General features: G+C 45.9%; 1 protein-coding gene across 1 annotated transcript in view; it reads left to right on the top strand.

Annotated features, from left to right (window-relative positions):
- The window catches only part of SCML4 (Scm polycomb group protein like 4), a 93,937-nt gene that overhangs the window by 43,483 nt on the left and 25,022 nt on the right, over window positions 1-25,432 (top strand). Inside the window, exons 3-5 of the mRNA XM_045544121.1 lie at window positions 13,273-13,402; window positions 16,295-16,495; window positions 19,684-19,866. Coding sequence (XP_045400077.1) covers window positions 13,273-13,402; window positions 16,295-16,495; window positions 19,684-19,866 — 514 coding nt within the window. The remainder of the gene's footprint in view (window positions 1-13,272; window positions 13,403-16,294; window positions 16,496-19,683; window positions 19,867-25,432) is intronic.

The following is a 25,432-nucleotide window of genomic DNA, read 5'->3' as shown; positions in this document are numbered from 1 at the left end:
ATCCTTAGCAATACAGATGCATCAGTAACATAATGAGAAAGGGATGAGTTTCGAGTATCTATTACTTTTGTTTTTAATGAACTTTAATTCGCAAATGTATATACTTTAATTTTTAATAATGGCTGTGTTTAACAATCAACTTGCAATATTCCTGAAAATTTAACAGTCTTCTCCTATGGACTCATCTAAGCCGGCTCCAGCACCCCACTGCTCTGAGTTCTGAGCACGGAATGCCTGGGCCTGAAGTCCATTGCCTGAGCTCTCATCAGCGTGGCTGGCTGTTCGCAATCCGTGCTGCTGGTGCACAGAACTTAGCCCCCTCACCAGTTTCTGTAAGAAACTGAGTCATACCAAGCAGTCCTTGAAACATGTGGTTTCTACTAAAGATTGTTGGGTCAGAGGGCATAGTGAGCATTCCCTTAAATAATTCTCATGCATAGATCTGTTTTTCGGAACTCTGCTTTATCCAGGGATGGCATTTTTTGTTTTCCTTTTCCTTCCTTTCCTTTCCTGGTGCCCGAGGGGTACCGGCTTCGTTGTCCCCTCTGTCAGGAGGAGATGAGACCGTTCCTCCCCACCCCTGGTAGAGCAGCAGCGCTCCCTACTTCCCCACCAGTTTCAGCCCATCTCTGGACCCAGAGGAGAATCTGAATTCAACAAAGCCTTGGTGGGAGAAAGTGCCAGCGTTCCCTTCCTACCCTCATCTCGTTCGCAGCTCTGAAAGGCACAGGAAAGCTGGACCGTCCCCCTGCCACCTTCATTCCTGCCCCTCTGCCATCACTGTGATGCAGGAGCTATATTTTATTTGGGCAGTTTTATTTTCCTAGGGAAGTCTTAGTGCAAAGATGATTTAATAGAAACCCAGATTTGGCCAAAGGACGTGGGTCCCTCCATCTGTCCCCCAAGTGCAGAGGGAAAGCAGTATGAATGGACCCAGTCACGGGCTGACTCCTAGGAGCGAAATTAGGTCATTGGCCACAAACTTCTTGTTATTGGAACCAATTTTTATTTTCAGCAGGCAAGTTTTTAGACTAAAGTCTGAGATTCAACATAGTGAGTTACTTAATTTCCCCTAGGGCTGTTCCCCGCAGCGTCTCCTCAGAACCCTGAGGGAACCTTGAATGAAGAAAGAGTGTGAGTGAGAAATGGAGAAACGTGTCCCCAGGGAAAGCTACAGACAGGGACACGGACAAGGCTATCCTTACTTAAGTAGGGATAGGGAGCTGTATTAGTCAGCTTGGGCTGCCGTGACAAAATACCACAGACCGAGTGGTTTACACACAGGAATTTATTTTCTCACAGGTCTGGAGGCTGGAAAGCCCAAGATCAAGGTCCAGCAGGATTCGGTGAGGGCTCTCTGGGCAATGCACGCCTTCTCATTGTGCCCTCACATGGTAGGGAGAGAGTGAGCTCTGGTCTCTCTTCCTCTTCTTTAAAGAACACTAATCCCATTATGGAGGCCCCGCCCTCATGACCTCATCTAAACCTAATCACCTCCCAAAGCCCCACCTCCAAATACCTTCACATCGGGAGTTAGAGCTTCAACATGTGTCCCTCAAAAAGATGTTGAAGTCCTACCCCCTAGTACCCAGGGACCACGACCTTATTTGAAAATAGGGTCTTTGCAGATGGTCAAGTTTGGGGTGGAGTGGACACAGTCCATAACAGGAGGGGAAGGAAAGGAGGGACAGTGCAATTTTTAAAAACTCTAGTGTACTGTAATAGCTTCCTAGGGGTGCTGTAACAAATACAACACACTAGGTGACTTAAACAACAGAAATTTATTGTCTCACAGTTTTGGAGGCTGAAAGTCCAAGATCAAGGTGTCGGCAGTATCGGTTCTTTCTGAGTCTCTAAGGAAGAATCTGCTCCATGTCTTTCTCCTAGCTTCTGACAGTGTCAGCCTTTCTTTGGCTCCTAGATGGCTTCTCCCTCTGTCTTCCCATTATCTTCCATCTGTATGTCTCTACCCATGTGTCCAAATTTCCTCTTTGTGTAAGGACACCAGCCATATTGGATTAGGACCCAGCCTGATGGCCTCATTTTGACCATCTGCAAAGACCCTATTTTCAAATAAGGTCATAGTCCCTGGGTACTAGGGGTTAGGACTTCAACATCTTTTTGAGGGACACATTTCAACCCATAATATCCAGTATGACAATCTTTGTCTCTTAACTAGACATTTAGTCCATGTTTGTTTAAAGAAGTTATCAATGAATTTGAATTTAAATCTATATCTTAGTTTTTGTTTTCTATTTGTCCCACCATTCTATTAATATGTTCTTTTTACGTGTCTTTTCTGCCTTCTTTTGAAGTTTATTTTTTCTTTAGAGAAAGAGTCTTGCTCTATCGCCCAGGCTGCTGGAGTGCAGTGGTGCAATCATAGCTCACTGCAACCTTGAACTCTCGAGCTCAAGCGATCCTCCTGCCTCAGCCTCCCAAGTATCTGGGACTACAGGTCTGTGTCATCGTGTCTGGTTAATATTTTGTTTCTTGTAGAGATGGTCTCGCTATGTTGCCCAGGTTGGTTGTGAACTCCTGGGCTCAAGCGATCCTCCCACCTGGGCCTCCCAAAGTGCTGGGATTACAGTGTAAGCCACCACACCTGGCCTAAAAATTCTTCATTTATTTTTGCTTATCAGATCTTCCATCTGGGGTCCATTTCCTTTTGCCTGATGTACATCTTTTATAGGCCTCTTTAATATAGGTCCTCTAATGATGAACTCTCTTAGTTTTTGTTGTCTGGAAGTCTTTATGTTACCTTAATTTTTGAAAAAAAAATATTTTTGCTGGGTGTAGAATTCTAGGTTGTTAAGTATTTTCTCGAAGCACGTTGAAGATATTATTCCATTTATATTCTGGGGCTCACTGTTGTAGAGAACTCAGCTCTCCTTCTAGCTTATTTGAGTGTTCCTTGGAAGGTAATTTGTATTTGTAAGCTAATTTTAAGATTTTTCTCTTCATTTCTTTGGTGTTCGACAATTTCACTCTGTTGTGTCTACATCTGGATTTCTTTTTTATTCATCCTATTTAGGATTTGTTGGATTTCCTGAATCTGTGAATTGGAATCTTTCATCAGCTCTGGAAAATTCTCAGCCATTGTCTCTTCAGATATGGTCTCTTTTTCATTCTCTATGTCTTTTACTTCTGAAACTCTCATGTTAAAACTTCTCATATTCTCCATGCCTTTTAACCTCTCTTCCATAATTTTCATTTATTTGTCTCTGTGGTGCTTTTTGGATAATTTCTTCTGACATATCTTCCAGCTCATTAATTCTCTCTTTAGCTATGTTTACTATGTTGTTAAATCTATCCATTTACTTTGTAATTTTAGTTGTATTTTTTTATCTATAAAAGTTAAAGTTGATTCTTTTTCAAATTTTCAATGTTATTTTTAATAGTTTTTTTGTTCCCTAGAGATGTTTTCAAGTTTATCCTTTATATCTTTACACATAATATCATAGTTGTTCTTAGAATATAAGTCTGATAATTGAAATATCTTAAGTATTTGTGAGGTTTTATTGCTGTGTGTTTTTATTGCTTATTCGTTCTTTGGTTCCTTGTTTCCTTATGTGCTTGGGGATTTTGGACTGTTCTTCATTGACTTTGAAAAATTGTTTTTTGGGACTTCTTGAGGCTTTTCTCCAGAGATGATTTGTGTTTGCTTTTGCTTTTTCGGTACCTGGCATACTGCCAGATTGGGTAATTTTTTAAGTAAATTCACAGCCTAAAGTTTTCTTGATTACTCAAGTTCTGTTAATTTGGGCTGCAAATCTGTGTGACATCTGGCTTGTGGTAATATCTTCTCAGAGATTCTGCACACCCCTTCCCCCAGTGTCAACTTTCCTTATAGCCAGGTAGGAGTAGGGGACAGGTGGGACAAGTTTACAGCTGGCTCACCCTTACCTTAGCCCTTTGGGTAAGCCCAGGGCTCCATAGCAGTTCCCAGGGTCCAGATTTCACCTATATTTTGGCCTGATTATTCTTTATGTATTGCCAGCACCTCCATACTTTTATTCTTTTTTGCAGTTTTTCTATTATTTCTTGTTTTTAGCTGATCCTGATAACTGAATTTTCTATATTATCAGAAACAGAATTTCAAAGAAAGTTAGGATATTTCTTCTAATCAACATTCAAACTATGGGACTGACCCTGGTTTTGTCTCAAATTCCTTAATGTTTTCCAAAGTAGTCTAATGAAAGTTACACACACAATATTATGAGTTGGGGAGAGCTTAGAAACCAACAACTGTAACCCACTGAATGGCTTTAGAAGATGAAGCTCAGAGGCACTGAGTGAGTTGCTTAGAGTCCCATGTGAGTCAGCGGCAGAACCGGGGTTGGACAGCCAGTCACTATCTCCGAGTCCTATGTTCCTGCCCTGCAGAGCGGTGGGCAATGTGTAGCTGAGGACGGGATCCAGGCCAGTTCTCAGTGTCCATTTCCCCAGTGAGGAAATACGGATTCTCCCCTTCTCTTCGTGTCCTCTCCCAGCGTTCTGCACAGACCCTTTCCTGTTCCATTCTGAGGGTTTACTACTTCAGTATTAGAGAAGGAATGTTTTGAAACTTAGAAACAAAGCTAGTGTTATTGCTCCCCCAATAAAAAGTGTAGTTAATAATTTAACTAAATCAGCAATAAGTAAACAAATGGTAATGTTTTAAAACTGATGTGACAAAAATATACTATCAAAGGCAAGGTTTTGTGAATAGATGTAGACGTTATCGTAGATTCTGTGCTTTCTCTCCCCTGCCACCTCAATTCCATCTCTAAAGTGCACTCTGGATCCAACCAATTATTTCTACCTCCCCACTTCCACACTAGTTCAGCCACCAGCGTCTCTCAGCTGGGCCATGTGATACCTCCTTAACTAGTGTTCTCCTCTCCACTCTGCCTCCACCCCCCATCCATTCTCTCTAACGGCAGCCATATTTATCTTCCTAAAACAAAAACTGGGTTGTGTGGGTCCCAGCTTAAAATCTTCTAACTACTTCCATAACTCTTAAAATGAAATCCAAACTCCTTATCCTGACCATATTTGTTTCCCAGGGCTGCTGTAACAAAGTACTACAAACTGAATGGCTTAAAAACGACATTTCTGGAGGCCAGAAGTCCAAGCTCAAGGTCTCAGCAGGGCCACGCTCTCTACAAAGGCTCCAGGGAAGCAGCCTTCCTTGCCCCTTCCTGGCTTCAGGTGGTTGCCGACAATCCTAGTGTTTCTTGGCTGTTGACACATCACTTTGATCTCTGCCTCTGTTTTCACATGGCATTCTCTCCAGGTGTCTGAGTCTGTATCAAATTTCCCTCTTCTTATAAGGACACTAGTCATGGGGTTAGGGCCCACCCTAATCCAGCATGTACTCATTTTAACTTGATTACATCTGCAAAGATCCTATTTCCAATTGAAGTCAATATTCATGGGTACAGGGTGGGGGTTAAGATTTGAGCATATGTCTTTTTATGGGGATGCCACTCAAATCCCGGTACTGACTTAGAAAGCCCTTGTTATCTGATCCTCACCAGCTAGCTGGCCTCATCTGGCACCATCCTGCCTCCTGCCCACAGTTCCAGCTACTCTGGCTTCACAAGCTACTCTGTCTGCCTGAAAAGCTCTTTCTCTAGTCACGATAGGCGACCTCTTGCCATTCGGATCTTTGTAGGCCTGCCCTGGTCACCTGTTCTCACTGAGAACAAGGACTTTATCTTCCCCATGTGCAGCTGAAGCTTCAGCATCTGGAAGAGTTCCTGGCACATACTAGGTGCTTAAGAAGTATTTGTTGAACAAAGGACTGCCTGACTGAAAAAGCGATTTTTTTTTTTTCCTTTTTAGATGTAGCTTAAAAATGGTGCAACTTGGAAAGGATAGTTCCTGCATAAGCAATACTTAGGAACCATTTCAAGATGCATTGGGAGCATGTTTCTCCGAGGGGATCATCTGTGAGGTGTGAGGCAGGAGGGTGGGTTTGCAAGGATTTGTGAAGATCTGATTTCAAATGACAAGTGAAGAAATGTAGATGAGTCTCAGGAAAGATGGGCAATTTCCCCCTCCTGCCATGGCTGCACGAACAAGAAACTGGGGCTTATTTGTCTTTCTGGAATTTCTAATAGTAGTAACAATAATACTAATGGCAAAAATGGACATTTATTGAGTTCTCACTTTGCATGACACTAACTGTTTGCATTTAATCCTCACCACATGGCTATGAAGAGGTATTATTATCTTCACTTTACAGGTGAGGAAAGGCAGGCTCTGAGAGCCTAAGTAACGAGCCTTAGAACAGGGTTAGTGAGTGGCTGAGCTGGACTTTGAACCCAGGCCCCAAACCTCATGCTCTGTCATATGTGCCTGTGGCCGCCTCAAACTCATTTTTAAATTTTGCTTTGTTGGGTTGTCCTCTGCTTGGTGTGCAGGCAGCTCTCTCCATCTTCATACTTCCCCATCCACATTCTCCATCCTCAGGTTACCAGTCTCTTGCTGCCAGTCTGCCAGACACTTTTTAAAGTATTTCTGTTACTGTCAACCTCACATATTTCTAGAAAAATACTCGAATTTTACATCAACTGGTATTGTCCCCTTGAATGTTCTCCTGGCCACTCTCAGTTTGCAAACAACCCCCCCTCTCAATTCTTTCCAGTGAATCTCCAGCACATGTCTTAGAGAAGGTCACCCCCAAAAGACAGCTGGGGCAAGTTCTCCAGGCCCATCGTTTGGATCTATAAATGCAAAGGAAAGATGAACTGGTTCCAGGTTCCCAGACCTTTTGGTGGAGACTGCAGCTGGCAGGGACTGACACTCCACCCCTCTGCTTCACCCTGCCGTGATACTCTAACAAGGCCAACAGTCCCTGCCGCAGGCACGGGGAGCCTGGCACTGGGTGAGGAGTTGCCTACCTGTTGGATTGAGGTTTTGAATTTCAGGTAAAGGTGCCGACTGTACTAGCATCTGTACAAGGTTATTGGCTTCAAAGGCTGAGAATTAGCTCCTGTATGTCAAAGCAAGGCGTCCTGGGCTGCAAGTCTTCCAGTTTTATGTGTTGAGGAGAGGACTCTCTTCTCCCCTCCTCTTCATTTACCCAGTTCATTCTGCCAGAATCCATTTTTAATATTTTTGAAACAAACTCTATCTTAGAACAGTTTTAGACTTATAGAAGTGTTGCAAAGATAAAACAGAGAACTCTCATGTACTGCAAGCCTGGTTTCCCCTATTGTTAACATCTTACATTACTATGGTATGTTTGCCACAACTAGGAAACCAATAATAACACATTATTATTAAATAACATCAATATTTTATTTCAATTTCATTAGCTTTTCCCTGTTATGTCCCAGGATCCTGCATTACATTTAGCTGCCATGTTTCCTTAAGCTCCTCTGGGCTGTGAAAGTTGCTCAGACTTTCCTAGTTTTTGATGACCTTGGTAGTTTTGAGGAGTACTGGTCAGATATTTTGTAGAATGTTCTGCAATTTGGGTTTGTCTAATGTTTTTCTCTTGATTAGACAGGGGCTATGCATTTTGGGGAAGAAGATCCAGAGGTAAAGTGTGGTTTTCATTGTATCATAATAAGAGCACATACTATCAACATGACACATCACCATTGATGTTGACCTTGATCCTATGGTTGAAGTGGTATTTGTCAGGTTTCCCACTGTAAAGTTATGTTTCCTCCCATGTCCTTACCATACTCTTTGGAAGCAAGTTACTATGCATAGCCCACACTTAAGGAGTGGGGAGTTATGCTTCACCTACTTGAGGGTGAAATAGTGACATAAGTTATTTGGGATTTTTATGCACTGGAGATTCATCTGTTCTCCCCCATTTATTTACTTAGCCATTTATGTCAGTATAGATTCATGGATATTTATTTTATACTTTGAGTTATCCATTACTACATTATTTATCTGTTGCTTATATGGGTCTAGATTTGGCCATAGGAAGCTTTTTCCATTGGCACCTGTGTCCCTGTAACCAACCCCCATTGTTGTGTGTGGTCTTTTTTTCTTTAGTAGTTTCTTACTTTCTGGCACTAGCAGATGCTCTAGGCTCATCATGTGTATTCCCTAACCTGGTCCTAGAAGTAGCCATTTCTGTAAGGAGTCCTGGTTACTTTTATTGAAGAATGGTATTAGAAGCCAATATATCAGCATTATGTTTTATTTTGTCTATTTAAAAAACAAAATAAAATAAACAAGCACATTTTTCAAAAAGCCAAGGCAACAACGACAAAGACAAATGCCCTGCCAGAGAACAGCTTGGATAGGTTGGGAGCAGAGGGGGAGCTCCCCATTCCACACGTGGGAGAGGCTTGTGGTGACACACTGGGCCCCACGTCACAGCAGAGGAATGCTTCCAGCCAGAGGGCTCATATCTGTGCACCTCGATTTCAGGACCTTTCTAAAACCATGGGTGGCTCTTTTTTCTATGCTAAGCTATTTCTGACTCTTTATGTTAAGCAATGAGATAGAAATTTCTGAATGTCAAGTCAAAAGGGTATTTCTACTGATGATTCTTTCTCCTGCAAAAAGGATGTTTTTAAAAATCCATGTACTACCCATAGTTGAATGAAATTCAAGAGTCCTAGCAGTTGTTTTAGAGGTTGGATGAATACAGAAGGTTTTCCTTGCAACCCCCTGACTTAGTCGAACCCCTGTAATTGCTTCACTTGGGCAGAAATGGGCAGAAGTGACAGCCAATTGTAATTCTATTACTTCATTTGAGGTGGGTTCAAAGAACACATTCCTCTCTAATAGATATTAAAATAGTGGCAAGCATTAGACATTAGGATCATTATGATGTTTCGATGAATAGTAAACAGTGTCTGGATATTTACGTTTTAGCCATCATCATCCTCATCTTTCTAAGGAAGGATCACAAGGATTTTTGTGTGATTTACTTAAAGACCACAAGGGAAAAATGACAATTTGCCAATTCCGTTTCCCAACTCCCCCCCCACCCCAGGAGCATCGTTATCTCTGTGTTGGGGGTTAGAGGCCTTTAAGCTTGTGAAGCAGGATTTCGTCAAGGTTCTCCCAGAGTCTGCTGCCTGAAGTCCTCGGGGACTGTCACACTCAGCCTCTCCATGACAAGCCATGCAAGGCAGGATATCATGCCTAGAAAGGCAGTCGTGGGACTGTTGGTGCATGACCTCCAGGAACAGTAAGGCAGCTGCTGCCCTTGTCACATTGGCAGTGGAGGAAGCCACACCAAAGTCATGGTGACCGAGTCACAGAAGATTTCTGGTCACTCATTCCCACCACTGAGGTTTCTTTTAAATTGTTTTTGTAATATTTAGCAGTGTATTTCTACATGATGGGCCCTTTCATTTTTCAAATGTTACACTCAGAATGAGATGAAATCTCTGTTGTTAACTGGAGCTTCTGATTAACATAGGGGCTCCCTTAAGAGCCCCAACTTCAGCACCCATACAGCACTGTGCAGCCAACGTGCTCGCTGCTGACTGAGCTCATTTCAAACTCGTTTCCACACATGCTGGTGTCTCCTCAGTTCTCCTAGCAGCCATGCTGCCTTCCCCAGGCCTCCTACCCTCTCAGCTCATCAACCTGCTCACCTCCTCCGGCTCCTGCTCAGCTTCCTGGATCAGGAGGAAACTGAAAACCCTCAGAAGAGACCTCCAAGCTCCTCCTCCACATCCACCCGCTCCACAGCATCCAAACCTTCATGTTCTTCCTCCCATCCTGTTGCACGAGGTGAAAGGTACACGCTTCCTCTTAGGCTGCCGCCTCCCCGTGCACTAAATCTCTGTCCCTCTCGCCCACTCAAAGCCCGGGTGCCAACAGTTCTCCACGCGCTCTCCTGTAGCATCAACCTTTCTCTCTCTACTGGATTACTTCCATCAGTACTAAAACACTGTTATTTCTCCCATATCAAAACCAAAAAAAAAATCTTTAAAATTAAAAAATTTTAATTTTGCTAAAATAACATAACACAACATTTACCATTGCAGCCATTTCTAAGTATACTTTTCAGTCACATTTTTGTGCAACCGATTTCCGGAATGTTTGGTCTTGCAAAACCTAAACTCTGTCCTCATTAAACACTAACTCCCCATCCACTTTCCCCCAGCCCCTGCAACCACCTTGTACTTTCTGTCTCTATGAATGTGACTTTTGGCTATTGTAAATATTGTTGCTATGAACATGGGTATAAAATATCTCCCTGAAACCCTGCTTTCAATTCTTTGGGGTTTATACTCAGAAATGGAATTGCTGAGTCATATGGCAATTCTATTTTTAATTTTCTGAGCAGCTGCCATACTGTTTTTTCCATAGTAGTATATTCCCCCTAACAGTGCACAAGGGTTCCAGATTCTCCATATCCTCAACAATATTGGCTATTTTCTGGGTTTTTTTTTTTGATAGTAGCTATCCCAGTGGCATGAGGTAGTATCTCACTGTGGGGCAAACAATCTTTTTATCCTGTTTTTCTCTCTTGCTGGGGCTAGTTCTCTGCTCCCTTTATGACAAAACTCCTTGAATGAGTTGACTTTATGTCCCCGTCCCAATGCCTCTCTTTCCATCATTTCCTAAGTTTATTCCAATCAGGAATTACCCTATTTTAAAATTTCAATCCAAAGTACAACTCCTCAATTCCATTTCCCATGCCCCTTCCCTCTTTATTTCCACTATCAACTCTCATCACCTTCTAATGTACTATATCATTTTATTTATTCTGTTTGTTTTCTGTCTGGCTCTATTACAATGTCAGTTCCAGGAAGGCAAAGATGTAGTCTGATTCCTGTCCAACCCACTGTACCATAATCTTTCTTACTGACAAGTTGCTAAGTCTAATGGCCACTCCTAGTCTTGTCTTCCCAGAGATTTGACATGGTTAATCACTCTCTCCTCCTTGAAACGCTTTTCTCCAATTGGCTCCCCGGACACCACCCTCTCCTAGTTTTCTTTCTATTCCACTGGAGGCTCTTTCCTGGTTTCTGTTGCTGTTTCTTCCTCATTTCTCCAACCTCTTCGTGTTGGAGTCTTACAAGGATCCTTCTCCATCTACACTCACTTCTCTGATGAGCTCATCCATTATCATGGCCTTACATATCAACTCTGTGTTAGTGAATCCCAAATTTATATCTCCATCTAGACTTTCCCCCAGAGCTCCAACCTGTATGCAACTGCCTACTTGCCATCGACTTGGGTGTCTAGTAGGCATCTTAAACTTGACATGTCCAAAACTAACCCCTGATCTTCTCTAGCCCCCTCTGCTCTCCCCTCCCTCCCTTCCAAAAAAACCTTACTCTACCTACAGCCTTTTGGGCCCAAACCCTTGGAGTCATCTTTGATTTCTTTCTTTTTCTCACGTACCACAGCTCGTGTGTTGATAAATCCTGTTTGTTCCACTTTCAAAATGTATTCAGAATCCATCACTTCTCATCCCTCCACTGCTATCACCCCGATCCAACCTTCTGTTATCTCTCATCTACTCTAGACTAGAGGTCCTCTCACTTTTGCCCTTTTCAGTTCCTTTACAACACAACAGAAATATTATTAAAATGTTAGTTTAGATCCTATTGTTTCCCTGCTCAAAAGAGCTCAGAGTAATATCTAAAGCCTTACAAAGTCTTGCCCGATCTAGCTTCAGTACCTCCCTAGTCTCACTCTGGCCTCCCTACGGTTCCACAACCCTCCAGGCATACTCCTGCCTCAGGACATTCACACTTGATATTCTCATTGCCTGGAATATTCTTCCCCTAGACATCTATATGGCTTGTTTCCTTACCTCCTTCAAATCTTTGTGCAATGTCACCCAAACAGTGCCTTAACCACTCTGTTTTAAAAACCCAAAGTACAAACTCCTCAATTGCATTTCCTGTGGCCCTTCCCTCTTCATTTCCACCATCAGCTCTTATCACCTTCTAACATATTGTATCATTTACTTGTTTATTCTATTTATTGTCTGTCTCCCTTCAACAGAATATCAGTTCCATGAAGGTAAAGATTTTTGTTCACTTTGTTCTCTGTTGTATTCCTAGAAGCTAGAAGACTATCTGGCATGAAATAGGCTCTCAATACCTATTTGTTAAATAAATGAATGAATACAGAATGACTGGGCAACTAGCAGTTGGAATACTATTTCTTTATGACTATTATTGTCATTCTATCCTAAAAATCCAGGAAGAAAATTAGGATATGGATGGGGACTGCACACATGTTAACAGAATGTACCACCTTGCTACTCAAAGTGTGGTCCATGGACCAGCAGCATCAGTACCACTTGGGAGCTCATGAGTAATGCAGAATCTCAAGTCCCACCCTAGACCTCCTGAATCAGACCCTGCATTTTAATGAAACCCCCAGGAGGTTGATTGCAAAAGTTGAAAAGCTCTGGTGTTGAGCAATGGTCCTCAACCTTAACTGTGTGGAATCTGAGCAACTTTTAAAACTCCTTCTGCCTGGGTCCCACTCCCGGAGACTGACTGACTGGAGTGGGGTCTAGATGTATTTCAGTGGTGAAGAGGGGAAGCTCCTGACTTAGGCATTGTTTTGGGGTGGAGAACTAAGATCAAAAGCTTGTCTCTGTACCAAGCTCAGTACAAAGAGTGACTTGTTGATGTGGGGATCATCAAGTAGCCTTCTCCCCATTATTCCAGAAGAGCACATTTCAGCTCTTCTTTTGTGGTTTCAAGTGAGACTTTCAGGGTGGCTGCCACTCACCGTCAGAAAATGCACGTGTGTCCACATCCAGGCTGGTGCTGGCAGTCTGCTGCAGGAAAGGGACACTGAGCAGTGTGTCAGTTCTTGGAGGGGTGGCTCTGCTCTCTTTCTCAGCAGGACCCAGTGATCTTTGTGAGCAGACAGCTTGGCAGAGAGGGAGGAGAGATTCAAGGTCAGTCTCCGGGTGGGTGTAGGGAAAGCCCTGTCCATAGGATTTTAGGGAGCATGGCAGGGGGTGGGAGGGCGAGTGCAGGCTGGAACCTGTCTCTCCCATCCTGCATCCTGCACTCAAAGAGCCAATGGTGTCAGCTGTTCACATCTCTGTGTGCTCCCATACCAACTGCCACTGAATGACAGTTCATTTCCTGGGTGGCTCTGCTGTAAGGGTTGGGTACAGTCTGACCTCTGAATGTGGCCCCAAATATGAATCCTGACTCTAAACATGAAACTGAAGTTCAGGCCCCAAAGCTACACCATAGAAAGGCATGGAAGTATGGTAGAGCAGTGACAGTTAACTGCCACGCAGGAAAGGTTCTGGCAAGGCGCAGGGAGCATTCCTAGATTCTCACTGACCAAACGGGCTCTGTCTTGCAGCTCAAGCCTCGAGTTCTCACAACTCCGTTATCCCTCTCACCTCTGCGGAGTACCCCAGAGCCTGACCTCAGCTCCATTCCTCAGGACGCAGCCACCGTCCCCAGCATAGTGGCCCCACAGGCTGTCACAGGTAGGTCCGCAGGATGAGCTCCGAGGCTGCGAAGGCCTGCAAAGAACGGTACGGCTGCCGCCTAACAGTCGCTTTGTGAGCTAAAGAGTTGCTGGTGAATGGCTCTAATGAAGGATTTAGTGCGTTGGCCGGACAGCAGACAGGACGATCAGATCTCTGAAAACATGAATTTATGTGCCTCGCAGCTTGGATTATTTGAAACTTGGTTTTCAACGCATCTTGGGTTTCAGTGGTTGCTTTGGGTGGCAGGGGGAGGTGTGGACAAGAGTGGCCAGATATATTTCTTTTCAGAGCAGATTCCCTTTGCACCAACATAAGCCTGCTTGCCTTGAACAGTGTTCCCGTTCCATTTCCTGGATCTCCTAAGGATCCTCATCTCCCTTAGTCCCACCCAAAACCCTCCAGTCCAGCCAGGGTAGCATGCGTCCCAATGTCTTTCTCATGGGGCACCCAGCAACCCACAGTTTCAACATAACAGTAACAACCTGATGGTGCCACGCACATGTTTGTGCACAGACGTGCACACAAAGTCCCCCCATCACAACCCACTGCCTCAGTCCCCACCGCTGCTCTTAGGTAAAGACCAAACTTGCTAATGTGGCCGAAAGGGCCCTGCAGGCTCCAGCGCACCGCTCCTCCCTCAGCCCCTAGGACGGCCATGGGGTCTTAGCCTATTCTCTCCCTCCTTCTGCACTGATCTTCCCTCCCGGTCACCTGTTCCTCCCCCCTGAGCTGAGGGGGCCTCAGCTCAGGCCCCCTCCCTCCAGAAGGTCTCCCTGACTTTCCCGCCAGGGCCCCGAGGATGGGCTCCCCTGCCATCCGCCATGTCTCTCACAGCAGCTCGTGGGGTCATCTGAACAGGTCTGCCTTCCCTGGCCATAAGCTCTGCAGGGGCAGCAACTGCTTCATTTTGTTCACCCTTTCCCTGTAGGGGTGGCGTAGTGCCTGGCATGAAGGTCTCTTGTTCATTAGGTTTTCCTTATCGCCTGGCATGAGAGGCCGAGCAGGCAGCCTGGTAGAGTGAAAAGGGCACTTGCCATCAGAAGGCCCTTAGTCCACGTCCCTGCCACTTGGACTGCAGACCGGGAGCAGCCGTCTCACTGCTTTCAGCCTCGGTTTCTTCATTAGCACTAATAAAGCAGGCTTGTCTTGAGAGTATAGTAGGTGCTCAGCCAAAACTCTTTCTTCATCTTTAAACTTTCCAAAATGCTATTGGTCTCCTCTTAACGTCCCTCTTCAACATTCCCTTGCACCAGCGGCCTCCAAGGTAAGATGCTCATGGCCTGGGGCTGGGGAGGAGGGGGGTGGGAGAGCAGACACATCCGAGCCATCATAGATGTGTGGAAACAATATAATACCTGCTATTAGTATTCATTTTTATCTCACCCTTTACAAATTTCTATTTCTTGGGTATGTTTGAAATGCCTACAATACTTATTACACAATGCTTTCCTAGGTCACTGAAAGGGAAGGCAACAGCTTTTCTATCTTATTTCCAAGTTTGGGCAGTTTTTCTTAAGAGGTAGGCTAGGGCACTCTTTCACTTGTTAAGGCGGTTGGCTTGATATCAGTAGGACAATAGGAATCCTACAACGAATAGTCTGAAGACAGGCTGACCAGTTAGGCAGCTATTGCTGAATTATAGGTGGGATACTTAGTTAAGTTGAGCTTATAATATAAACTAGGTCTGAACCCCTCACCCAAATGACCAAGCTAATTATACTGACAATAATTAACTCATAGGGTGATATTTTCCGTACAAAAGCTTTAAATCCTGCCAGGCAAGGTGGCTCACGCCTGTAATCCTAGCACTCTGGGAGGCTGAGGCAGGTGGATCGCTCGAGGTCAGGAGTTCGAGACCAGCCTGAGCGAGACCCTGTCTCTACTAAAAATAGACAGAAATTAGATGGACAGCTAAAAATATACACAGAAAAAATTAGCCAGGCATGGTGGCTCATGCCTGTAGTCCCAGCTACTCGGGAGGCTGAGGCAGGAGGATCACTGGAGCCTAAGAGTTTGAGGTTGTTGTGAGCTAGGCTGATGCCACGGCACTCACTCTAGCCTGGGCAACAGAGTGAGATTCTGTCTCAAAAAAAATTAATTAATTAAAAAAAAATGCTTCAAATCCTAAAGCTTTAAATCCTAAAAAGGATTTATATTTCTTTTTCTTTTTAATTGCAAAATTCATAAAGATTCCACTGTGATTTACTGAAATCTATTGTATATGAAATCCAGTTTTGTAGACATTTTAACTTTTCTAAAGATTTACATTTATATAAATGTGACTGTACATAACCTGTAAATAAATAAACACAGTTTGGGTCATGTGCTAAACAATTTTTTATCAATGGGGTATATTACCTTTAACAGTGTGGGCGCCATTGACTGGTCTCACCTAAATGGGTTGTTGAGCGTTTGTTTTCCCTGAGGCTGTAAATAGCACTGTCTATAGAACTGCATTGAATACAGAGTCTCTGGAGTGATCAGCATCATCTTGGCTTTTTATTCATAGAAGGTTACCAAAGAAATGGCAACCCTCATATGGAGCCTGACGGCTCCTTGGAGGAGCAGGGGAGGTGTTGTATGGGTACTTCCCAGCATGGAAATACGATTAGGCACAGTTCACGTGGGCCTCCAGTATTGTCTTTAATTCGGATTTGAGTACCCAGAGTGGGCCCAGCTCCCTCTGTTCCCCAGCAGGAGGCCACCAAGAGCAGGCCCTGGCAGTTGGGGCGTTTGGCTCTTTTGCCTCTTTTTCTTCTTAAGCTGGGAAGAATCTGTCCCCCCTTTGCCCTCTCCAGCTTTCCAAGGCCAGGGCCAAGGAAGCACGCAGCAGCAGCCCGCTGGCCGGTGTGCGTCCCATGCTGAGGGCTCTGGCCTCTGTTTCCGCAGTCTGCCTCTATATCAACAAGCAGGCCAACGCGGGGCCCTTCCTGGAGAGGAAGAAGGTGCAGCAGCTCCCGGAGCACTTCGGGCCCGAGAGGCCGTCGGCGGTGCTGCAGCAGGCCGTCCAAGCGTGCATCGACTGTGCCCACCAGCAGAAGCTGGTGTTCTCCCTGGTCAAGCAGGGCTACGGTGGCGAGGTGGTGTCAGGTAAGGCCCTGGGGCAGGTTGCATGAGGAGGGCAGTAGGTGGCTCCCTGGAGAGGAAGGCATCCGCACTCAGACCTGGGGATGGTGGGTGTGGCCTCCACCTACTGGGCTCCAGGGGCCTTTAGAAGCCTGTGAGCTGAAGGCCCCTCTCAGGGCTGGAGGAGAAGATGCTTCCAGTCCTGGACAGGAAGACTGGGTGTCTGAATCCTCATCTTTGAATCTTCTCTTTCTCCCACCCCGCCTTCCAACCCATCAGTAAATGCTACTGCTGTACCTTCAGCACATACCCAAGATCCAGCCGCCTTCACTACCCACAGCAACCAGGCTGCTTCTCTAAGAATCTAAGTCAGATCATGCCCTCTTCTGCCCTAAGCCCTCCAATGGCTCCCATGTCACTCAGAGTAAAAGCCAAGTCATTACAAGGGCCTACAGGTCCTATGCAACCCGGCCCTGGCTGCCTCTTCAATCTCCTGCTCACTCTCTTATACCCCATTCTGCTCCAGCCATGGTGGCTTCCCTGCTGGTCTCCTGTATCCCTAACCGTACTCTTGCTTCAGGCTCTTTGCACCTGCTCTTCTCTCTTTCTGGAATGCTCCTGTGACTTGCTCCTGGGTGTCCTTTAGGTTTCTACTCAAATACCACCTCATCAAAGAGTTCTTTCCTGACCCCTGTCTAAGAGATCAGCCCTTGTCACTCTTTATCCTTCCTTACCCTGCTCCATTCCTTTGTCCCAGCACCTACCACCACGCAGGGCGGCGGGCAAACTTAGCGTCCTGGAGAATGCGGGAGCACTGGGCTGCCCCTCACATGGCCGCTTTGGGATCAGTAATGGTGAGGTGGTTTCTCATGTTACAGAAGGTGATATGGAGGCTCAGCAAGGTGACATGACAGCACCAAGGTGGTGTAGGGAGGGAGGGGACTCAGGAGAAATAGTCAGGTTCCTGGTCCTTAGGGCATGCCTTCCAAACACATAGAACATGGCAGCAGGGGTGCTGGCACTTGGGTAAAGGAAGCAAACTGCTTGTGGCCGGAGGAGCCACCCCCAGGGTTGAGGGGAACAGTACTGCAGAGCCCCACAAGCTACTCCTAGCACAGCTGTTGGGGTGCTCTGCCTTAGCCACCCTCCCGGCGGGGTAGATTTTATGATCTCATGAATCCTCCAAGAGGTGGAATTTCCCCACTTATGTGATCGCTCAGGCACGGCAGGAATGTTCGCACATTGACCTGCGGGACAGGCCTAAGGCCCCAAGGCGCCCCTGCCGGAGGTCCAGTCTCCACATCCCCCAGCCTTTGAAGCGCCGAGTGAGCGAGTGAGCCGCAGTGGCCACACTAAGAGGGAATTTCCAGAGTGGCTGGACGACCCGTTAATGAGCATCTCAGTAGCTCTTTGGCTGGTTCTTGCAATCAGAGTCTCCTGGAGTGTTAAAATGACAGGCAAGTGCCACATACAGGCCACATGAGCTGGGGAAACCATGCCAGGCCCTCTCCTCAGTTTCCCCATCTGTGACATGGGGTAGTAACTTTCGGCCCATGGTCCTCATAGGACTGTCAGGAGGCCTGGTGAGGTGATGAATACAAAAGCTTTTGTCCAACTAGAAAGAGCTACATACAAGAAATGGATTCTTTTGATTTCTAATTAAGATGGGTATTTTCTTTTGAGCTGTAAAAGCAAAACTACCTACGGTTGCCCCTGTTGTCTGCCAGGCCTCGGGAGATGTAATGTAGACACGAAGGCTGCCTTCTAGGTGCGGCTGCCGCGTGGTGGAGGCCACGGTGGGAGCGGGATGTCCTGTCTGGGGTCTCCTTGTGCACCCCTCTGGTGCAGTTCAAGTGCAAGTCCTAGGGTGAGAGAGGGCTGTGAGGAAAATGCAGGAGGGGACATGGCCTGGGCTGGAAGAAACTGGTGTTGCTTCTCACTTCTCTAATCTAGCATCACTGCAGAGAGGTTATTTCCCTTTTACAGAGATTCTTACCCTGACGGCTTCCCTAACAGCACCCCCTGAGCTCTGTGGTGCTGCATTAGAGTTGGAGACATCCGTGTGAGCTCAGGTTTATTTGAATGTATCTGGATATCTGTATCTGTCTCTCTCTCTCTAGACATAGATATAGATAGTTCTATCTGTCTATATGCAGGGAGAGAAATAGTTCTAAAGGGACAGTATGCATAGACACATGTCTTAGCTCTGTCCAGCAGGGGCCCAGAGCCACTGACGACACCCCAGTAGCAATGAGCACATCCAGTCCCCGATCTTGGTTTCTAAATATCTCTCTTTAATAGAAAGAAGCAGGACTCTTGGCTAAGTGGCTGTCTCTAGGGCTGGAGCGGGGAAAATGCCAGATGAACCTGGGGCATATTCAAGTGCCAGAAACCAAAGAGCTGCTGAAAATGGGGTGGGCATTTCACAGGGACACAGGGACCAAGCTGAAAGAGCTCCCAAAGATGAAAGCTGCGACAATTTGAGCAACAAAATAAACAATGAAATGTTAGATAACCAAGGTACAAAATAAATACATTGAGACTGTACTAAGATTAATAACTGACTGAAGAAATAAATGGGGGAGAAGGGGCAACCCTTCCTTGCAGAAGGCTTCCAAATGATACATGAATCTCCACTCCCCAGGAGATAGAGCTTAATCCTCACCCCCACCACTCACCCCCGAGTGTGGGCAGCACTTAGTGGTCTGTTTGCAGGAACAGAATGTACGGAGTATAGTGAAAGAACGTGGCATGTGCCCACTGCCTTGGGCGGGGGACGAAGGCTGGCGTCCCCGGTGATGTCACATGGATATCATGATCTGATTGATGGAAAGGGCACTTCACCTCCCTGCAAAATCAATAACCCCAGTCTAATCGCGAGAAAAACATCCGACAAACCCAAACTGAGGGACATTTTACAAAATACCTGACCAGTACTCTTCAAATCCGTCAGGGTCATGAAAAACAAGGGAAGACTGAGAAACTGTCACAGACCCAGTTGACTCAGGAGACCTGACAACTAAATGCAATGTGGCATCCTGGACACAGTCCTGGAACAGAAATAGGACATTGGTTGGGAAACAGGTGACATTTGAATAAAGCCTACTTAAAAACAAAACACAAATGAATGCAAAAAGCTCTTCCCCAGGGCTGTGTGACTGGCAGTTTTCTCCCGTGCCCGGGTCTGAGTCGCTGTCCCTGTGGTTTTCCAGTCTCGGCTTCCTTTGATGGCAAACAGCACCTGCGGAGTCTGCCCGTGGTGAACAGCGTCGGCTACGTCCTCCACTTCCTCGCCAAGCTGTGCCGAAGCCTCCTGTGTGACGACCTCTTCAGCCACCAGCCCTTCCCCAGGAGCCCCAGCGCCTCTGAGAAAGAGGAAGGGAGGGTGGAATCAGGTAGGCCACGCTCGGGGCCCGACAGACTCGGGGGGCCACCACGGATGCAGAGGTCTGATTCTCTTCCCACCCGCTCAAGGTTTGTCACTTCTCTGTGGCCCTGGGAATTGTCTCATCTTCCTATTTGAGTTCCGGGATATTTCTGGTGATAATCTCAGCGCTGGATATTTGTTTTTGGTTTTCTGTGTGTGTAGGTGGGCGAGGGAGCGAAGCCAGCTTGCTTCTATACTTGCCGTCTTGGAATCGTAACTCTGCCTCTGAACTTGAAATTTCACTCAGAGATATAACCACCGCCCATCTGCAGCTCAGGCTCGGTTCAGGACAGTTGCCTGTCATAGTTGGCTTCTCCCCCAGGCCATAGTTGGCTTCTCCCCCAGCCCCCGCCCTTGTGTCACTGTCCCCTCCCATAGCTGGCTAATCTCTTTTGAAGTCAGACCCTTCATGGTGGATGGAGGAAGGAGGAGAGGCAAGTGGCAGGGGAGTTTTTACTCGATGAATCCTGCTGTGAGTTGGCATTGTGATCTCTGCTTCTGGCAGGTGATTAAAGCTGATTCTTCATCCTGTGGGCTCTTATGTGGGTTTCTTGGGGACCCTACCCTCTTTCACTTGCACTTTCCTTGACATGGACAAATGGCAGGCTCTGAGCTGTCCCTCGCCCCACATGGCTTTCCCACCAGTCTGCCGTGAGTCCTAAATAACACTGTTAGGGAGTTTGCCTTTAGAGTAAGACATCGCCTCTGTAGGATTGCCTTGTCAAAGTTCTTTTAAGGGTAACACATCAAGTTATTATTCTGTTAGAGGATGAATTAGTTTACCATCCACTTTCTCACCATTGTGACAAGAAAGGCACGTGCATTTATATGAGGGAAGGGGTGAGGTCTTTTTGATTTGGGGCTCTGTACCCATCCATGGGACACAACATTCCCAAACCAGATTGTAAGGTCTTGAGCTCCCTTGAACTAGGAGAATGTCTGGTCCTGCTCTGCTCCTAGGTTCTTTAGTCCAAGCTGGGGTATTTCCGGCTTGGTGCCACACACTTCAGAGGGTTTGTTAACACTCATTGGAACATTGTCAGAAGATAGTTAAGCAGGTGATAGTGCTATGGTTTGGATATTTGTCCTCCCAAACCTCATGTTGAAATTTGATTCCCAGTGTTGGAGGTGGGGCTTAGTGGGAGGTGTTTAGGTCACGGGGAGGATCCCTTATGAATGGATTAAGGCTCTCTGCGCGTAGGGGTGAGTGAGTTCCTGCATTGGTTCCCACTATTAGTTCCCATGAGAGATGGTTGTTATAAAAAGCCCGGTACCTTCTCCTCTCTGTTGCCTCCTCTCTTGCCATGCGATCTCTGCACACAGGCTCCCTTCTCCTTCTGCCATGAGTGGAGGCTTCCTGAGGTCCTCACCAGAAGCAGATGCTGGCACCATGCTTCTTGTGTAGCCTGCAGAACTGTGAGCCAAATAAACCTCTTTTCTCTATAAATTACCCAGCCTCAGGTATTCCTTTATAGCCACACAAAAGTGGACTAAGACAATAAGAAAATGCAAAGCCATGACAGCTAAAGAACTGTGGAAGGAAGTGGAATGTTTGTGGAAGGAAAAAAAAAGGAAGATTGGGGGAAGACACAGTTTTCTGTTCCGGTGTATGACAGCCGGTCATGTGGATTTGTTCTCTGTGGCCCTGAAGAGCAGAACTGAGACTAAGTAACGAGAAGGTAAATTTAATTAAGTCTGAGGTCTTGCCACTCAAACTCCGCTGAGGGGCATCACCATCACCTGAGGAAGGCAGAGGCTCGGTGGCCCTCCTACACTTCTTAGCAACAGACCCCCAGATGTTTTGAAGACACATTAAAGTTTGAGAAGCGCAGATTTAAGGAACACTCTCTCAGACAGGGAACTTGGCAGTAAACCAGGTGGAGCTCTCAGAATATAGTTCCCTCAGGAGTCACGTGGCATTGACATTATAAAGAGCTTTGAAAAGTCAAAGCCACTGGGAAGTCGAAGGGCTGCTGGAGAGGGAGGTGGTCGTGATCTCCCCGTTGTTGCTGACGAATCCGTGTCCACTTGCTAGGGCCGTTAGCAGGAACTTTGGCAACCCAGAGGAGTAGGACCAAGGTGTCCTCCCTGGTCCCTCCCAGGCTGAGAATTACGGGCTGGAGGTGGCAGAGGACAACCCTGGGCAGATGCCCCAGAAGCTCTGAAGTGCCTCCCAGAGGTGACAGTAAGGACACCAAGACAAAGAGGTTCTGTTAGAAGCAAGACCTCTTCTCATGGAGCAGAGGAGGGCTCCTTTCAAATCTCTTCCTCACACTCTTGAAACATAGACTCTCTTTCCAGATGATTTTCTTTTCCTGTGTTTAGGGAAAACCAACCTTCAGGCCTACTTCCTAAAACGCAAAGCTTTTCATGTACGTGGTAGAGCAGCTCTTGGGAGAACGGAGACAGAAAGATGGATTTGATAACACTGGTGGTTCTGTCAGAAGTCATGAGATCACGATGGGGAAAACGTTATCTTTGTGTGTTAAAATGTCTCAAGTATACATATGCTTTAGTCAGTGCTTCTCACACTTTAATGTGCAAAAACCACCGGGCATCTTGCTAGAACGCAGATTCCGGTTTAGTAGAGCTGGGGTGGGGCCTGAGAGTCTGCATTTCCAACAGGCACCTCGGGGATGTCAATGCTGCTGGCCAGGCGGGGACAGCACTGGGTGATAAAGTGTGGGCTGGCAGAGTCCTGCTCACATAGGGAAATTTATTTCAGGTTTTCAGCAAAATAAACCTATCTCGACTAAGCTGGTTCTTCCCTTGTGTACAAGTGCTGCCACTGGAGATGATCTGGCGTGCAGTGGAGGATTCCATGGGCTGGAAAAGAAGGGGCATGAGGGGAAGAGTGGTTGCATAAACCCAGGCGAGAAAGAGGAGGAGGGTCTGGGGAGGAGGGTGAAAGAGAGAAAGGAGTGAGGACACCAAGACAGCGTGGCCTGGTAGCCACCCACAGCAGGGTCTCTGGTGCCCTTGAAACCTTCCCCAATCCTGGGAAGATGCTATCTGTTCTCCCCAGAGCCTTGTTACTACATCCATAATGGCATTTGATTGTGCCTTACGTTGCAGGACTCTGGGTCCACACCTCATCTCCTCTGCTAGACAGGCCAGGGGACAGGGCCATGCTGTCCCCAGCAGAGCCTGAAACATAACAAGTACGCAGTTATGTTATTATGACTTGAATTCTATGCAACACAACAGAACAAATTGTCTGCTCACCAAGAGTAGGAGATCTTCTTTGGAAACCACAAATGTGATAGCTGAACTCTTCTGCAAGATCTAATTTAGTAGCTGGTTTCCTGCCTTTTGAAGGTTTAGCATAATGGGAACAAATTGTTTACTTTTTGTTGAGTAGCTTCTTTGATACACAGATGGTAGGGGGTGGGAGATAAAGAGGGACATTTATTCTTGAGGCTTGCTGTTTTCTTCCTTGGCTGGTGGTCTTTGAGCCAGGCACCAGAAACTATCTGAGTAACAGTCACTCACAATTTGTTCCATTATGGTTGAACCTACACGTTCAGCATTTAGAAATCAAATCTGCTTTTTTGTTCAACGACAAACTTATCTACTATAATAGCATTACAGAATAACTGTATGGAGAATATCTACCTTTGCAAAAGATCAGTTTTATTTCTAAAAGGGAATAGGGCTTATAAAGTGGCATGAGTTCCATTCCATGAACCCATCCGTTTAGTGAGTTGGCAGACATCTATTGAGCTCCTCCTGTTTGTAAAGCAGTAAGGCGCGCAGAGACCAGGCCACGTATTCGGAGCCACACAGCAAGGTAGCAGTGGGGAGGAAACGGAGCACAGGTCTTCTCATCCCCGGCCCTTTCTGCTGTCTGTAAGGTCCCAGCACTGGCTGGGTGGGGTGTGCATTCCTGTTTCCCAGCTCAGAGGGCCACCTGCACAAAATACGTGTTCATGGGTGGCTTCCCGTGTGTCACTTCCAGCAAAGAGGTAAAAGAACAACACAAATCCCAAAATCAAGGAGGAAACTTCACTCCAAGCAGATCAAGGCTTTTTTCTCCTCCTGGGCTTCCTGCCTTTGCCACAAAGGGTGTTTTATCCCTGTCCTTGTACTCTGGCGACATTAGCACTGGATGATGGCCTCAGGGCAGGCAGAGCCCATCATTCCAGCCACCAGGAGAACATTCTCATATCTAAAAAGCACACACGAAACAGCCTACCCCACGAGACATCAAGCATAGTTTGACCTCGTCTTTTAATTAATATATGAAATGATGGAGGGGGGAAAAAAGGAATGAAGGGGCAGTTATTGATTAATGGGTATAGGGTTTCAGTTTTACACGATGAAGAGAGTTATGGAGCTGGGTGGTGGAGACGATTGCACAACATTATGATTGTATTTCATACCACTGAACTGTGCACTCAAAATGGTTAAGACGGTCAGTTTTATATCATGTGTATTTCACCACAATAAAAAATATTGGAGAAAATAAAAGGAACTAGAACCACTCCCCCCGCCTCCGTAAAATAGAGGAAAGAAATGAAGGAAGAAGTGTTACTCGAGATCCCCTTGCAGCTGCCTGGCTCCCAGTGCAGGCCCCGTGACCAAGTGCTGGGGAGCTCTGTTCATTCTGTCACAGCCGAGGGCCACGTGGACAAACGAGCTGTCTGGTTCTCAAGCTGAGCGTTGGAAAGGGGGTCATTTGGAAGGAGAATAAACTATCAGCAGCAAGCTCGGGTCATAAGAATCCTTGCAGCAGGCTTTGATGGAGAGGTTAAAGAAGAGTGCCCACAGGTTCTGTAGGGAATACAAAAGCCTTCAGATGTTTTCTGACACGGCCAGTAGAAGCCACCAGAGCCCTAACAGCACGGAACAGGGAGTGTTCTCCAAAGTAGGATTTCCAGCCCTCGTTCTCCCTGTGTGCCAAAGTCAGTGCACTTAAGAAAAACTATTCATTGTATTTTCAATGATTTCTTTCATTAAATTATGATATTGATACATATTTTTAAATATTGAGATAAAGAGAAAAGTATAATCTGTTTTTTAAAAGAAGGGCCTCTAGAGAAAATTTGTAGAATTTGAAATAGGTTTTTACTCTGTCCAGCAACCAATCGGATCCCTTTGCACCGTAAGGCTCGGGTCCTCCTTCACATCCTGTAGATATTGAGGAAGTTATTTACTCAATAACAATTAACCAATGAATGAATGAATGAATGAATGCATGTTCCAGGAGATGTTTTCATTGCTCAAGGTACTTTAAATGTGGGATAAATAGTATAATATTGAATCCTGTTGATCACCTTGATAATATTTTCATAGAAAGGATCTATATTCAAATCAAACAAAAAGAAACTAAGAGACCACTGTTCTTGTCCAAGATCACAAGTAAAACCATTTTGTGGATTAAAGATGCCAGCACCCAAGACATGAGGAGCAGAGTGGTGACGTGGCAAATTACCAGAGGGCTTCCACTCTTGGGGAGAGCTCAGAGAAGCTACGGGAGTCAGGAGGAGAAGAGCCTGTAAAAAAAAAAAAAAAAAAGAGGCCCAATGGAGTCT

This window comes from Lemur catta, chromosome 2, assembly GCF_020740605.2.
Source record: "Lemur catta isolate mLemCat1 chromosome 2, mLemCat1.pri, whole genome shotgun sequence".
Lineage (NCBI taxonomy): Eukaryota > Metazoa > Chordata > Mammalia > Primates > Lemuridae > Lemur > Lemur catta.
The sequence above is the reverse complement of the archived record's forward strand: the minus strand, read 5'-3'. Positions and strand labels throughout refer to the sequence as shown.